General features: G+C 43.5%; 1 protein-coding gene across 1 annotated transcript in view; it reads right to left on the minus strand.

The window, feature by feature from the left end:
• Positions 1 to 15,372, minus strand: part of LOC112143464 (3-oxo-5-alpha-steroid 4-dehydrogenase 2) — a 20,798-nt gene extending 5,426 nt beyond the window's left edge. The window contains exons 1-2 of the mRNA XM_024267462.2: positions 14,754 to 15,372; positions 14,147 to 14,310 (exon numbers count right to left, since the gene is read on the minus strand). Of these exons, the coding sequence (XP_024123230.1) occupies positions 14,147 to 14,310; positions 14,754 to 15,031 (442 nt within the window). The 5' untranslated portion in view covers positions 15,032 to 15,372. The remainder of the gene's footprint in view (positions 1 to 14,146; positions 14,311 to 14,753) is intronic.
• Between the last annotated feature and the right edge of the window lie 25 nt (positions 15,373 to 15,397).

The following is a 15,397-nucleotide window of genomic DNA, read 5'->3' on the forward strand; positions in this document are numbered from 1 at the left end:
ACAAGGGCTAAGATCAACTAAAAGCTCTCCTGAATAAAAATGTCTTGACCTGGGATTTAAAACACTCAATGGAGTTGATCTGGCGCAACGGCAGTGGGAGGGAGTTCCAGAGACGAGGAGCAACAGCTTGGAAGGAGACGTCCCCTCTCGTTTTAAAGCGGGTTTTAGGGATGGTTAAAAGATTCTGACTGGAAGACCTCAAGGATCGGGCCGAAGAGTACGGGGTTAAAAGGTCACAGATGTACGTCGGGGCTTGACCGTGCAAGGCTCTAAAAACTAAAAGTAAAATTTTAAAATCAATTCTGAATTTGACAGGTAACCAATGTAAAGCAGACAAAATCGGAGTGATGTGTGTCCGTTTACTGGTTCCTGTTAAAAGCCTTGCTGCAGAGTTCTGGACGAGCTGAAGACGGTTCAGGGAGCGTTTGTTAAAACAAGTAAAAAGACAGTTACAATAATCTAAACGAGAGGAAATAAATAAATAATAGTTTCCAGGTCAGACCGAGACAAGATACTGGGTGCTGCTGCTGTGTGTTGTTGCTGTGTTGCTGCTGCACGATTTCTTTTGTTTAGGGCCCCTGTCCTGGGTGGAGCCTTTCATGGTTCAGTGCTGCTGATCCGTCTTAAGCCTCACTGCTGAGTCCTGATCCTGCTGTCCGGCAGCAAGACTGGATCGCTGTGAGGTGGTCGGTCTGCTTGGGTTCTCCGCTCCACAGACCTGCTGACTCTCGGAATCCTCCACCTGCACCAAGTGGCGTAAAGGCACGCCGGGTGGAGCATCAAGACTGGTCCTCTGCGTCAGGGAGACTCTCCCGCAGGGCACCAGGTGAACGGAGTGACTCACCTGTGCAGCATTTGGAGTTTTGTATTTTTAACTGTAGTACTTCAAATACTCTCCATTTAATAAAGATTTGTATTTTTCCACATCGTTTGTCTCAGTCTTCCTGGTTGGAGAGTCCTGCAATATTTTTTAGTTTTCTGGTGGCTTGGGGGAACCATAATACCACATGAATCAAAAACCTGAAATATCCCTAAAGCCATCCCTGAGTTTCTGGTATACCAGGATGCTGCGGCTGTCGGCTCTCCCGGTGGCAGGTGACAGGCAGGTCAGAAACTCGGACTCAGCAACAGGGCCGAGGCGAAAGGCGGTCCAACACCAACGGAAGGTCAGCAGCTCCTTCAGAAGGGAGGAGCTCAGGTGGAGTCACTTGACTGATCATCTCAGCTGGGAGGAGCTAATCCAGATTCATGACACTAACAGCTGCATTCTCAGACGATTTCATTTCTGATTTTCTGCACATTACTCATTTATGCAGGCCTGTTAATACGTACGCTCAAAGGGACCGTTTATTCAGGGTTCTTGATTAACGTAGACACGTTCTTCAGAGCCGTTGGGGGAAGTGAACAGGTGATGGTAAGGTGATGGCCGTCTCCACTGTCCTCCACAGCAGATGAGTCTGGTCAGGATGTCTGTGTGCAGAAGGCCACCTCACCAATCTGCAGTAGGACTCCACGAATACAACATCCACACAGGTCGATCAGAGCTGCAGATACTGCAGGTTTTTGGACCTCCCAAACACCTTCATCCACTGACCCCACATCGATGTGTCCACTCCAGAGTGAGCTTCATTTTCATGCCTAACGTCCATAGACCCTCCAGGGCCTCTGGGAAACGTCCATTTATGGCTGTGTTGTACAATATGAATATCCAAAAATACTGCACCTCTCTCAGCAGAAGCATGTCCAGAGCGGTTCTGTTCTGTCGAGTGAGGGAACGTCGAGATAATTCCATGAGCAACAGCTCACGTCTTCAGAATAGTTATCTAGTCTTTACACATTCTAGTTTGGTGTTAAGTTATGATCAGGATGTTCTTGAAGCCAGCTGTAACTTGGTCTGCCATCGTGCATTTGTGTGGAAACCCCTCTGGACCTCAACGACATTGATGTAGGTGGGATCATCTCAATGAGTCAACAGGAACTGCAACAACATTCACCGGAATGGCAGCATTTTATCTGGACTCGAGTCAACCAGCAGGCGTCTGCTCAACATCAGTGATGTGTGTAACATTGTGAACGGATGACACTGACTGGCATTGATGAAGTCGGTAAAGATTAACATCAGTGCTGAACACAGGTTGTTCTCTTGGTGTTTTACTGGTTTCAATTAAACTTCTCCTTCCAGCTTTGCTAGAGTGCGGACGCACATTGCTTTGCTCCTCCTTCTGCTTTTAATTTTCGCTGATTATTTTCCTTTTTTTAATCACACCAGCAATAACTTTTGAATACTTTTAAACCATCGGGTCGGATACAGGGCTGCACGGTGGCGCAGTGGTTAGCGCTCTCGCCTCACAGCGAGAAGGCCCCGGTTCGAATCCCGGCTGGGACCTTTCTGTGTGGAGTTTGCATGTTCTCCCCGTGCATGCGTGGGTTTTCACCGGGGACTCCGGCTTCCTCCCACCGTCCAAAAACATGCTTCATAGGTTCATTGGTGACTCTAAATTGCCTCTAGGTGTGAATGTGAGAGTGGATGTGTGTGTGATTGAGGCCCTGCGACAGACTGGAGACCTGTCCAGGGTGTACCCCGCCTTCGCCCATCAGTAGCCGGGATAGGCTCCAGCACCCCGCGACCCCGAAAGGGACGAAGCGGTTAAGAAAATGGATGGATGGCATCGGGTCGGATTTATTTCTCTTTTTTACTCTAAACAAAAGGATTTTTTCCTGCATTCCTCTTAAAACATTTTATCTTGAGCACTACGTGTACTTGGCCTTCACGCAGCTGAAGCCTGATATACGGAGCAGCAGCTAACACAAGGCTAACTAGCAGCAAGATGCCTTCCCTTTCCACAAAGGATTACCAAGACCTTCTGGAGAAGATCACAGTGCTGGAAACATAGAAGTGAACGTGGAGGTAAATGGACTCTATGGAAACAACACAACTTTGCCACTACCTCATCTCAGCAGAGAAGAGAGAGCTAACACGCAGCTAAATGGCACAGATTCTACGGAGAGAAAGACAACATCTGTGGACAATAACAAACAATCGAAAGATAATCCTCCCTGGAACCATCTTGGAGCAAAGCAAAAATCTGAAGTTTTAAAGCAAGACTTCACTGGACGAATAAGAACTTTCCATGTTTTGAATATGTAGCCCTACAGCTGAAGGCCTCACTCAAAACCATATTTATCAATATCTATCGCCCCCCTGGATACTGTGCAGAATTTAACCTTGAGTTTAGTGAACTGCTGTCTATAATTTGTCTTGATTTTGACTGTATAATCATGGCTGGAGATTTTAACATCCATTATGGAAATCTTGAGAACAAAGGGACTAAGGACCTGATAAACACTCTGGACAATTTCGGGTTGACTCAACATGTAACAGAGCCCACACACAACAGAGGGAATATTCTTGATTTATTGATTTCCAAAGGTCTGAACATCTCTAAGGTTACTGTATGTGATTTAGGTCTGTCTGATCACTGCTGTGTTTTCTGTGAGAGCACAATTCCAGTACACACAAATGTTTTGAGGGAGGAGATCACAAAACGGTATATAACTGAAAATACTAGTGAGATGTTCAATCAGATTTTCTCTCTGACTCCTCCCCTCTCAGGGGATTCAGTCAATGAACTTGTTAATAACTTTAATTCCAACATGTCAAATATCATGGATAGTATTGCTCCCAGTAAGGTGAAGGTGATCTCTGGTAGGAAAAAATCTCCATGGAGAAACTCCATTCTGGTAAAGAACGGAAAAAGAGAATGTCGGAAATCTGAACGCAGATGGAGAAAATCTAAACTACAGGTAGATTATGACATCTATAAAGAGAAACTTCACTTATATAATTTACAACTGAGCAATGCAAGGAAGTCCTATTTTTCTGAAATTATTACCAAAAACTCCCATAATGCTCGGGCCTTATTTAATATAGTCGACAGGTTGACAAAACCCCCTGTGTCAGTGGCACCAGAACTTTACTCCACCAAAGCCTGTAATGACTTTGCCAAATTCTTCAGGGACAAAATCATAAACATTAGACAAACAATTGTTTCACCAACTACAAGTTCAGGATATGAACCCTATCCACTAGAAACCAGTTTAAACCCAATGGCTCAGTTTCAACCCATAAACAGTAAAGAACTGCAGGACATTCTATGTCAACTGAACTCCTCCTCCTGCTGTCTGGATATTCTACCCACAAGCTTTTTCAAAAAAGTTTCAAAGATCCTGGAACCAGCCCTGCTCCAGATTGTGAACTTGTCGTTAACATCTGGTGTTTTCCCAGAACCACTGAAAACAGCTGTAATCAAACCTCTCCTAAAAAAGGACAGTCTAGACAAAACTCAAATGAACAACTACAGACCGATATCAAACCTGCCATTTTTAAGTAAGATCATTGAAAAAGCTGTTTTCCATCAGTTAAATGAATTCCTAATAAATAACAACTGCTATGATGTCTTCCAGTCCGGCTTCAGACAGAACCACAGCACTGAAACGGCTCTGACCAAAGTGACTAATGACATACGTTTGAATACAGACAGTGGAAATATGTCAGTGCTAGTTTTACTGGATCTCAGTGCTGCGTTTGATACAGTCGACCACGCAATACTACTCAGACGACTGGAAAACTGGGTGGGTCTCACTGGGCCAGTACTAAACTGGTTCAAAACGTACTTAGAAAACAGGAAATATTTTGTGTCAATTGGTAACTTCACTTCTGAGCCAATAGAAATTACATGTGGAGTGCCCCAAGGCTCCATCCTGGGACCACTTCTATTTAACATCTACATGCTCCCACTGGCCCAGGTTATAAAGAACAACAACATTAGTTACCATAGCTATGCAGATGACACACAGATATATATTAGACTGACACCAGGAGACCGAGGCCCTGTACAGGCTCTTGGTAAATGCATTGAGGACATTAATGACTGGATGTGTCACAACTTACTTCAATTAAACAAAAACAAAACTGAGGTTATTGTCTTTGGGGCTAAAGAAAAAAGGTTAGACGTCACTACAGAGCTTCAATCTATTCAACTAAAAACTACCAACCAGGCCAGAAACTTGGGTGTAGTGATAGACACAGACTTAAATTTTGATAAACACATTAAGGCAGTCACTAAATCAGCCTATTATCATCTCAAAAATATCTCAAGGATTAAAGATCTGATGTCTAAGCAGGACCTGGAGAAACTAGTGCATGCTTTCATCTTTAGTCGACTTGATTACTGTAACAGTGTTTTTACAGGACTACCAAAAAAATCCATCAGGAAACTGCAGCTTATTCAGAACTCTGCTGCTCGGGTTCTCACAAGGACCAAGAAAGTAGACCACATCAGTCCAGTTCTGAGGTCTTTACACTGGTTACCTGTCTGTCAGAGGATAGACTTTAAAGTTCTGTTACTGGTTTATAAAGCTTTGAATGGTTTAGCACCAAAATACATGACTGACCTCCTGACCCAGTATGTACCAGCCAGACCTCTCCGGTCATCTGGATCCGGTCTTTTATCAGTTCCTAGAGTCAGAACTAAACATGGAGAAGCTGCATTCAGCTTCTATGCTCCACAGATCTGGAACAGACTTCCAGAAAACCTTAGATCTGCTGAAACACTCAGTGTATTTAAATCCAGGTTAAAGACTCACCTGTTCTCAGTTTGATTAATATGTATTCAAAAGTTTACGTCTGACTGTCTATCTATGCTTGTTTTAAATTAAAATCTTTTTACTTTCTTTTAATTTGATTTTAATGATTTAAATGATGATGAATGACATTTTTACTATTTCTTTTGATTGTTTCTTTTAATGTTTTATGTAAAGCATTTTGAATTGTCTCTCTACACGAGATGTGCTACAAATAAACTTGTCTTGGTGGGAACAGCGTATCCCAGACAGAACATTCCATTGTAACTCCTGGTTTACTCATCATTTCAGTCATGTATTCATTATGTGATTTAGGAAGCAGACTAACTATCCTAAAAGGTCTGGACTCGTGCACACTACACTGTCTGAATGCATGGACATCCAACCTGTTCCCATTTATTTGTGCTGTTGAACTGATTATTATTCTAAAGTCAAAATCTCTTTTTAACTTGGAAATGCGTTCTTCATACTTGCTTTTGGTTCAGGATCATTTTCATTACTTGCCCCATCACACACTATAAGATAAGATAAGGATATTTATTGATCTCAGCACGTTGCAGCAGCACTGTGTACAGACTCATTAATAAAACAGACAACAAGTGAATAGCAAACATTAGGGGAGCACCAAACTTTTTACTGCTTTCCAGACAGAGATCCAGTGGGTTTATCTGCTGAGGAGCAGTATAGTCCAATAGAACGAGGCAGGAACGATCTCCTGTAGTGGTTGGTGTAGCAGTGAAGTTGCCTTAGCCTCTCCGCTGTCCGTCCAGTGCAGGACGGAGAGGTGCTGAGGATGATCCATGATGGATTCAGCTTTATTCAAAGTCCTCCTCTCCATCACTGCTTCAAAAGTTTCCATTTTGCACCGGATTACAGAGCCAGCCTTTCTAATAAGTTTGTTCAGTTTCTTTGTGTCACTGGCTGCTATGCTGCCCCTCCTGCAGACCACAGAGAAGGACGCGCTGGACACAACAGACTGGTAGAAGGTTTCCAGCATCTTGCTGCACATGTTGAAGGACCTCAGCTTCCTGAGGAAGTACAGTCTGCTGCAGGCCTCTTGTACACAGCTTGTTGGTCTTCCAGCTCAGTCTGTTGTCATGGTTACTCCCAGGTATTTGTATTCCTGCACCTCAGCCACATCCCTGCCTGAGGTGCTGAGGGCCTGGAGAGACGGTTGTTCCCTTCAGAAGTCGATCACCATCTCTTTGGTCTTGTCCACGTTGAGCAGCAGGTGATTTACTCCAGCCCTCCTCACAAACTCCTTCACCACTTCCTGTATTCCTCCTCCTGCCCGCCGTTTATACAGCCGACAACCGCAGAGTCGTCGGAGAACTTCTGAAGATGGCTTAGAGTATAAACTTACAATCTACATTCACTCTGGTGGCAGAATAAACACATAGCAAGAACATATATTTGTTCCTCCCTCTGGGTCCAAATTTGCCCTTTTAAGTCAAAAAGTATAACCAGGTTATATGTTTCCCTTTAGAGAAGCTGATTCTAGATGTTTTGGTGCTGGACAGCAGGTGTGGTGCCGCAGTCCTTCCACAAATGGTTTTAATCTGCCACTAAAGTATCTCAACTCTTCCTATTATAATCATTAGTCATATATCAATATTGATTTGCATAAATCCCCCTGATAATTTCATCTGGATTCTTCTCTTTTTCCTTTAGTAAGCGCAGCTATCGGTAGAGTTGGTCCTAACCGTGTTTCCCGGGACGTTAACTTGTTTCCACATTGGTATGCTCTTCAGTGGGAGCACAAGTCATGTTGGTTTTTCACCAATCAGGGATGACAAATAGATTCTGACGTTGGGTTTTGTCAGTCTTAACTTCACTTCTTCCAAAATAGCACAATCCTTATAGATAATACAGGTAGGAACACTAAAAACACAATTCCTGTGCCGTTTAAAAGCTCTTTCCAATCAGAACACGTTCAACAGCGTTTAGGTGTGACAGTGTGTTGTGTTTGTGTGTTTATGATTTGAACTGGACAGTGAAGTACCTCAAATGGTAGAAAAATGCTACAGAATCAAACCCCGTAAAACAGCTGTGATTAAACAACCTTCTGACAGCGTTCTGATGTTCTCTGTTCTAACACGACTATCGGGGTTCCTGAAGCGCCCCGAGCATCCTGATCCTCATCCTCCTCACTTCCTATTGATGCTGACTTTAGCTAGCATGATGCTAATGCTAACACTTGTCTGTCATAAGTTTAAAACCGTCAAGGATTTTGTATCAAAGCCAATACAACCCCCCTCCCCCCACTGTACTTGAATTTGATGAAAAAAAGAAAGTACGACGTGTAGTTTTAACAAAAACATCGGAGGCAGCAGTCAGACACGAGTGAGTCCCTTCAATTCCACCTTAAGAAGACATTTTTAGAACATTGCTGTTGCCGTCATCCGTCCATCCATCATCCACGTGTCAATAGGCCCCGCCCACTTCAGGCTTCATTTTCACCTGTCCAGTTGGAGTCGTCAGCCGATCCGTCTGGTGTTCCAGCATGAATCCGTTAATCATTCACTTTAAAGTTCATTGCTCTGCGGTCCATCACCTCACCTTCTACACACGGAGTTAAGGTTGATCTGACTCCACCCACTAACACCACAGATCTTCACTGGTCCTCAGATGACTGAGCTTCAGAACATTCTGAGCCTCAGGTTCTGTGAAGACAGCAAGGACCAGAACCAGAGCCGGTGAGGGTCGGTTCTTGCCCCGGCAAGGGGTGAGGTCAATGCCTGTAAATACTTTTATATTTATGTATTTCAACCCTAAGGACACCCCCTCCCCCTCCCGTCTTATCACTGGAGTAAATAAAAAAATAAAACCTAATCTCACTGTTATACCTTCATCTCTATGATCTTTATCAGCGTGAAGGCGAGTTCCTGCTCGTTCAGAGAGCACGATGTCCAAGGAGATCCCACAACCAGAAATAACAACCAAGAATCAGAACCCACAACCAGAAACAACAACCAAGAATCAGAACCAACAACCAGAACCCAGGACCCCAAACAACAACCAAGAATCAGAACCCACAACCAGAAATAACAACCAAGAATCAGAACCAACAACCAGAACCCAGGACCCCAAACAACAACCAAGAATCAGAACCAACAACCAGAGCCAACAACCAGAACCCACAACCAGAAACAACAGCCAAGAATCAGAACCAACAACCAGAGCCAACAACCAGAAACAACAATCAGAACCACCAACCACAACCCACAACCAGAACCAAGAATCAGAACCAGCAATCACAGCCCACAACCAGAAAGACCAACCAAGAATCAGAACCAACAACCACAAACAACAACCAGAATCAGAACCAACAACCAGAACCCACAACCAGAAACAACAACCAAGAACCAGAATCCACGACCAGAACCAACAATCAGAACCAGCACCCACAACCAGAAACACCAACCAAGAATCAGAACCAACAACCAGAACCCACAACCGGAAGCAACAGCCAGAAACCAACAACCAAAAACCAACAACCAGAACCCACAACCAGAAACCAACAACCAACAACCAGAACCTACAACCAAAACCAGCAACCAGAACCCACAACCAGAAACACATTAAAAACGGATTCTGGTCCTTCAAGAGGAACCAGAACCACACAAGGCGCAGTACAAAGCCCAGTTATTGGCCCCTAAAGTATCAGGGTCCACGGACAACCATGGATCATCATGGACCACCACAGACCACCACAGACCACAGCTCCATCCTCACAGCTCTGAGTTTGTATAAAACGCAGATAAACTAAAAGCTGCAATTCCACCACGGACCACTGGGGGAAGGTTTCAGAAGAGTATCCTTACACTGACTTCAACAGTAAATTCATTTGTGTTGCCCGTTTCCTGAAATGTCTTCATTTCATTTCATTTAACATTTTTGTTTGTTTTTATTTATCACTTGTTTCAGAATATCTTACTCACTGTTAAACAGTTATTGTTTACTGACTGTTTATCCGTTTTTGTTAACCGACTGTTTACCAATTATTATTTACCAACTGATTACCAAATATTGTTTACCAACTATTTACCAGTTATTGTTTATCGACTGTTTACCAGCTATTCTTTGCCGACTGTTTACCAGTTATTATTTACCAACTGTTTACCAGTTATTGTTTGCCGATAGTTTATCAGTTATTGTTTACCGACTGTTTACCAGTTATTGTTTGCCGACAGTTTACCAGTTATTGTTTATCGGCTTTTTAACAGTTATTTTTTACCGACTGTTTACCAGTTATTGTTTACCGACTTTTTAACAGTTATTGTTTACCGACTGTTTACCAGTTATTGTTTGCCGATAGTTTACCAGTTATTGTTTACCGACTGTTTACCAGTTATTGTTTGCCAACAGTTTACCAGTTATTGTTTACCAACTGTTTACCTGCTATTGTTTATCGACTGTTTACCAGCTATTGTTTGCCGACTGTTTACCAGCTATTGTTTACCGACTGTTTACCAGCTATTGTTTACCAACTGATTACCAATTATTGTTTAACAACTGATTACCAATTATTGTTTGCCGACTGTTTACTAGATATCGTTTACCGACTGTTTACCAGCTATTGTTTACCGACTGTTTACCAGCTATTGTTTGCCGACAGTTTACCAGTTATTGCTTACCGACTGTTTACCAGTTATTGTTTGCCGACTGTTTACCACCTATTGTTTACCAACTGTTTACCAGCTATTGTTTACCGACTGTTTACCAGTTATTGTTTACCGAATGTTTACCCGCTAATGTTTGCCGACTGTTTGCCAGCTATTGTTTACCGACTGTTTACCAGCTATTGTTTACCGACTGTTTACCAGTTATTGTTTACAGACTGTTTACCAGTTATTGTTTACCGACTGTTTACCTGCTATTGTTTGCCGACTGTTTACCAGCTATTGTTTACCGACTGTTTACCAGTTATTGTTTACCAACTGTTTACCAGCTATTGTTTACCGACTGTTTACCAGCTATTGTTTACCAACTGTTTACCAGCTATTTTTTACCAACTGTTTACCAGCTATTGTTTACCAACTGTTTACCAGCTATTGTTTACCAACTGTTTACCAGTTATTGTTTACCGACTGTTTACCTGCTATTGTTTGCCGACTGTTTACCAGCTATTGTTTACCGACTGTTTACCAGCTATTGTTTACCAACTGTTTACCAGCTATTGTTTACCAACTGTTTACCAGCTATTGTTTACCAACTGTTTACCAGCTTTTTAAAGAAATCTTCCCCCTTATTAGTGAATCCATATTAACCATAATAAATACCTCTCTAGAGACTGGTTATGTGCCTCAGTCTTTTAAATATGCTGTTGTTAAACCTCTCTTGAAAAAACCCAGCCTGGATCCTGACATTCTAGCCAACTATAGACCAATATCTAATCTCCCATTCATATCTAAAATCCTAGAAAGAGTTGTAGTAAAGCAGCTGCAGTGCCACCTACAGGACAATAATCACTTTGAAGATTTTCAGTCAGGGTTCAGACCTCACCATAGCACTGAAACTGCACTGGTCAGAGTTACCAATGATTTGCTATTAGCTTCAGAAAAGGGACTAATCTCTATTCTGGTCCTGTTAGACCTCAGCGCAGCCTTTGATACCATCGACCACAGCATCTTACTCCAGAGACTAGAGCATGACATAGGGATCAGGGGATCTGCCCTCCAGTGGTTTGAATCCTATTTATCTGATAGATACCAGTTTGTTAATGTAAATGGACAGTCCTCTCATTGTACTAGAGTTAGCTACGGAGTCCCTCAGGGCTCAGTTCTAGGGCCCATTCTGTTCACGCTTTACATGCTGCCCTTAGGAAACATAATCAGGAAACATAGCATTAACTTTCACTGTTATGCAGATGATACACAGCTGTATTTATCCATTAAACCTGACCAGAATGACCACCTAGAGAAACTGAATTCATGCATCAGAGACATTAAGACCTGGATGACAATTAATTACCTCCTCCTAAACCCAGAAAAAACTGAGGTCATGATACTGGGTCCTAAACACCTGAGAGATGCTCTCTCAGATCAGATAGTCTCCCTGGATGGTGTAAATGTTGCCTCCAATTCTTCAGTCAGAAACTTAGGGGTTTTATTTGACCAGGATTTATCATTTAAGGCTCACATATCTCAAGCTTGTAAAACTGCATTTTTTCATCTACGTAATATAGCTAGGATCAGGAATATGTTATCTAAAAGTGACGCTGAAAAACTCATCCATGCATTTGTTACGTCTAGACTGGATTACTGTAACTCTTTACTAATAGCATGCCCGAAAAGTTCTTTAAAAAGTTTTCAGCTTGTCCAGAATGCAGCAGCAAGATTGTTAGCAGGAACTAGTAGAAGAGAACACATCACTCCTGTGTTAGCTTCTCTCCACTGGCTACCAGTTGAATCCAGGATCAAGTTCAAAATCCTCCTGTTAACCTATAAGGCTCTGAATGGTGTGGCCCCATCCTATATTAGAGATCTCATAGTTCCTTACCAACCAGTCAGAACACTTCGTTCACAAAATGCTGGACTGCTTGTAGTTCCTAGAATTTCTAAAAGTACAGTTGGAGGTAGAACCTTCAGCCATCAAGCCCCTGTTCTATGGAATAAGCTCCCAGCTCATGTCAGAGAGGCCAGCACAGTTTCTACCTTCAAAACTAGCCTTAAAACATTCCTCTTTGGACAGGCGTTCTGCCAGGCTAGCTAGTAATCAGAGAATATTCCCTCTCATGTGGTCCTTGTGAGGCTAGATTAATAAATTAATATTGATGCGTTTAAATATAAATTTAGATTTTCCATCAGCGTTATTATTCAGATCAGCTCTGGGGTTCTGTTCTCTATTCTCATCTACTTCTCCTCTCTTCTATTCTTTATTATTTATTGTATTTAGTTCTCCATGCTTTTGTTGGTGCAGTTCCATTCACATGTTGTTCTTCTTTCCCACTCTCCTCTGGGGAGCGGGAGAGATTTCAGATCCCCGGTGGATCGCCCACGCTCCCACTCTTGGCCGTGGACCACGCCCCCGACACCATCCTGCATGTCTGAGTGAGAGTGATTCCTGCTGGGTCGTCTGTCCTCCTGGTCGTGGACTGCACTTCTGCTTCATCTTGACTATGGACTTCATCATCACTCGTCCCTCAGCTTTATCTGAATGAACTCTTAGATTCGTAGCTGTAGAAGCTAATTTTTCTCTAACAGTTCTGGTATCGCCTGTCCGTCCTGGGATAGGATCTCTCCTTCATGTGGGAATCCCTAAGGTTTCTTCTTTTTTCCTGACTCAGGTTTTTTAGGAGTTTTTCCTTACCGGGAGGGAGGGTCTAAGGGCAGGGATGACCAGTTTATGTAGTCTGTTTAGTTTTTAACTATTGTTTATATTTTGAAGCCCAATGAGGCAAATCTCTTTGTGATTTTGGGCTATATAAATAAAATTGAATTGAATTGAATTGAACTGTTTACCAGCTATTGTTTACCGACTGTTTACCAGTTATTGTTTACCGACTGTTTACCAGTTATTGTTTACCAACTGTTTACCTGCTATTGTTTACAGACTGTTTACCAGCTATTGTTTACCAACTGTTTACCAGCTATTGTTTACCGACTGTTTACCAGCTATTGTTTACCGACTGTTTACCAGCTATTGTTTACCAACTGTTTACCTGCTATTGTTTACCGACTGTTTACCAGCTATTGTTTACCGACTTTTTACCAGCTATTGTTTAACAACTGATTACCAATTATTGTTTAACAACTGATTACCAATTATTATTTACCGACTGTTTACCAGCTTTTTTTTGCCGACTGTTTACTAGATATTGTTTACCGACTGATTACCAGTTTTTGTTTACCATCTTTTTACTGGCTATTGTTTGCCGACTGTTTACCAGCTATTGTTTACTGACTGTTTACCATCTATTGTTTACCTACTTTTTGCCAGTTATTGTTTACCGACTGTTTACCTGCTATTGTTTGCCGACTTTTTGCCAGCTATTGTTTACCGACAGTTTACCAGCTATTGTTTACCGACTGTTTACCAGCTATTGTTTACCGACTGTTTACCGACTGTTTACCAGCTATCGTTTACCAACTGATTACCAATTATTATTTACCGACTGTTTACCAGGTATTGTTTGCCGACTGTTTACTACGTATTGTTTACCGACTGTTTACCACTTATTGTTTACAGACTTTTTACCAGTTATTGTTTACCGACTGTTTACCAGCTATTGTTTACAGACTGTTTACCAATTATTGTTTGCCGACTGTTTACCACCTATTGTTTACCGACTGTTTACCAGTTATAGTTTACCATCTTTTTACCAGCTATTGTTTACCGACTGTTTACCAGTTATTTTCTACCGACTGTGTACCTGCTATTGCTTACCGACTGTTGACTGACTTTTTACTGATCAGGGATCATTTGCTGTCTACAGAGCGTTTCACCATGCCACCAGAGCATGTGGCGCCTCCTCCTGGAGCGGCGGGCTCTCTGCACTCACCTGCAGCCAGACGCACCGCGGTCATCCAGGTGTGGTGGAAGTGGGTGCAGTGCAGCAGGTGGTGGCCCTGCAGGAAGCCGTTGAGGCCGCAGAAGGCAGCAGAGAAGACGATGATGCGCAGCGGTACCGGCCGTCCTCGGGTCAAGAAGGCGTAGATCAAACTTCTGCAGAGAGACTGACGTCACTTCCTGTTGGCTAAGTCCCGCCCATATCTTCTGCCTGGATCAAACTGTTTTCTCTGTTTTGAACATCAAAGCAGCAGGTCACATGACCTTCCACTATTTCTCCACGTTCTTCTGAGAAGGATCCAGATAGTTCTGGTTCTGGTTGATGAAGCTCAGAGAGTAGCACTCTGACCATGGAAAGAGTCAAAGATGATCTTCATGTCTGCTCCAGATCAGAACCAGCTCTATAAGCACAACCTCGGAATGTTCTGCTGTCTCAGCTGGAGGTTCTGGTTCTGGTTCTGGTCTGCAGCAGGTTGGATCCTGGATCCCAGCACTCCGGCTGACCGAGAGAACATGACAAGCAGACCGGCCTCCGCTCGGAGGCGCATCAGCATCTGCTTCCTGGAACCAAACCGGAACAGATGTTTCCGATGTCTCACCTGTAGCTGTAGTGCAGCACGAAGGTGCAGAGCAGCACCAGCGTCCCGGTCCCGGACCCGGACCCCTCCTCGGTCCACAGCAGCAGCAGCAGCGGCGTCAGCAGGGCCGGGACCTCCTGCAGGAACCAAGCGAGTCCGGCCGGCCAGCAATGGCCCTGTCCCGGCGCGTACCGGCCGTACAGCGCGCACACGCGTTGCTGACGCCAAAACAAAACCACGCCCCCAATTATGAGCATCCAGCTCAGATAAAACACCGAGCTCTCCCTGCACGAAGTCATCCCGCCACGCTCGAGGACCAGAGTGAGAACCCGCGCACCGACACAGCGAGTCTTCCTCTGGTCACGTGATCAAACTCCGCCTTCAGAGCAGGTGCACCGTGCACAGCCACCGTGCACATAGGAAGAGTTCCGGAAAGACTTTCCAAAGTCACCAGAGGTTCCAACCCGTCCGGTTTGTCTGTGTGGATTTCTGGTTCATTTCTATCTGGTATCAAGCAGTCCACGAACTGATCCAGGAGAGCGTTCAGAGAGAGAGAGGCTGGGATAGGCTCCAGCAACACAATCATTCATGGATGGAAGGATGGGGGGATGATGGATGAAAGATGGATGATGGGGGGATGATGGATGAAAGATGGATGATGGGGG

The sequence above is a fragment of the Oryzias melastigma genome, linkage group LG16 (genome assembly GCF_002922805.2).
Source record: "Oryzias melastigma strain HK-1 linkage group LG16, ASM292280v2, whole genome shotgun sequence".
Lineage (NCBI taxonomy): Eukaryota > Metazoa > Chordata > Actinopteri > Beloniformes > Adrianichthyidae > Oryzias > Oryzias melastigma.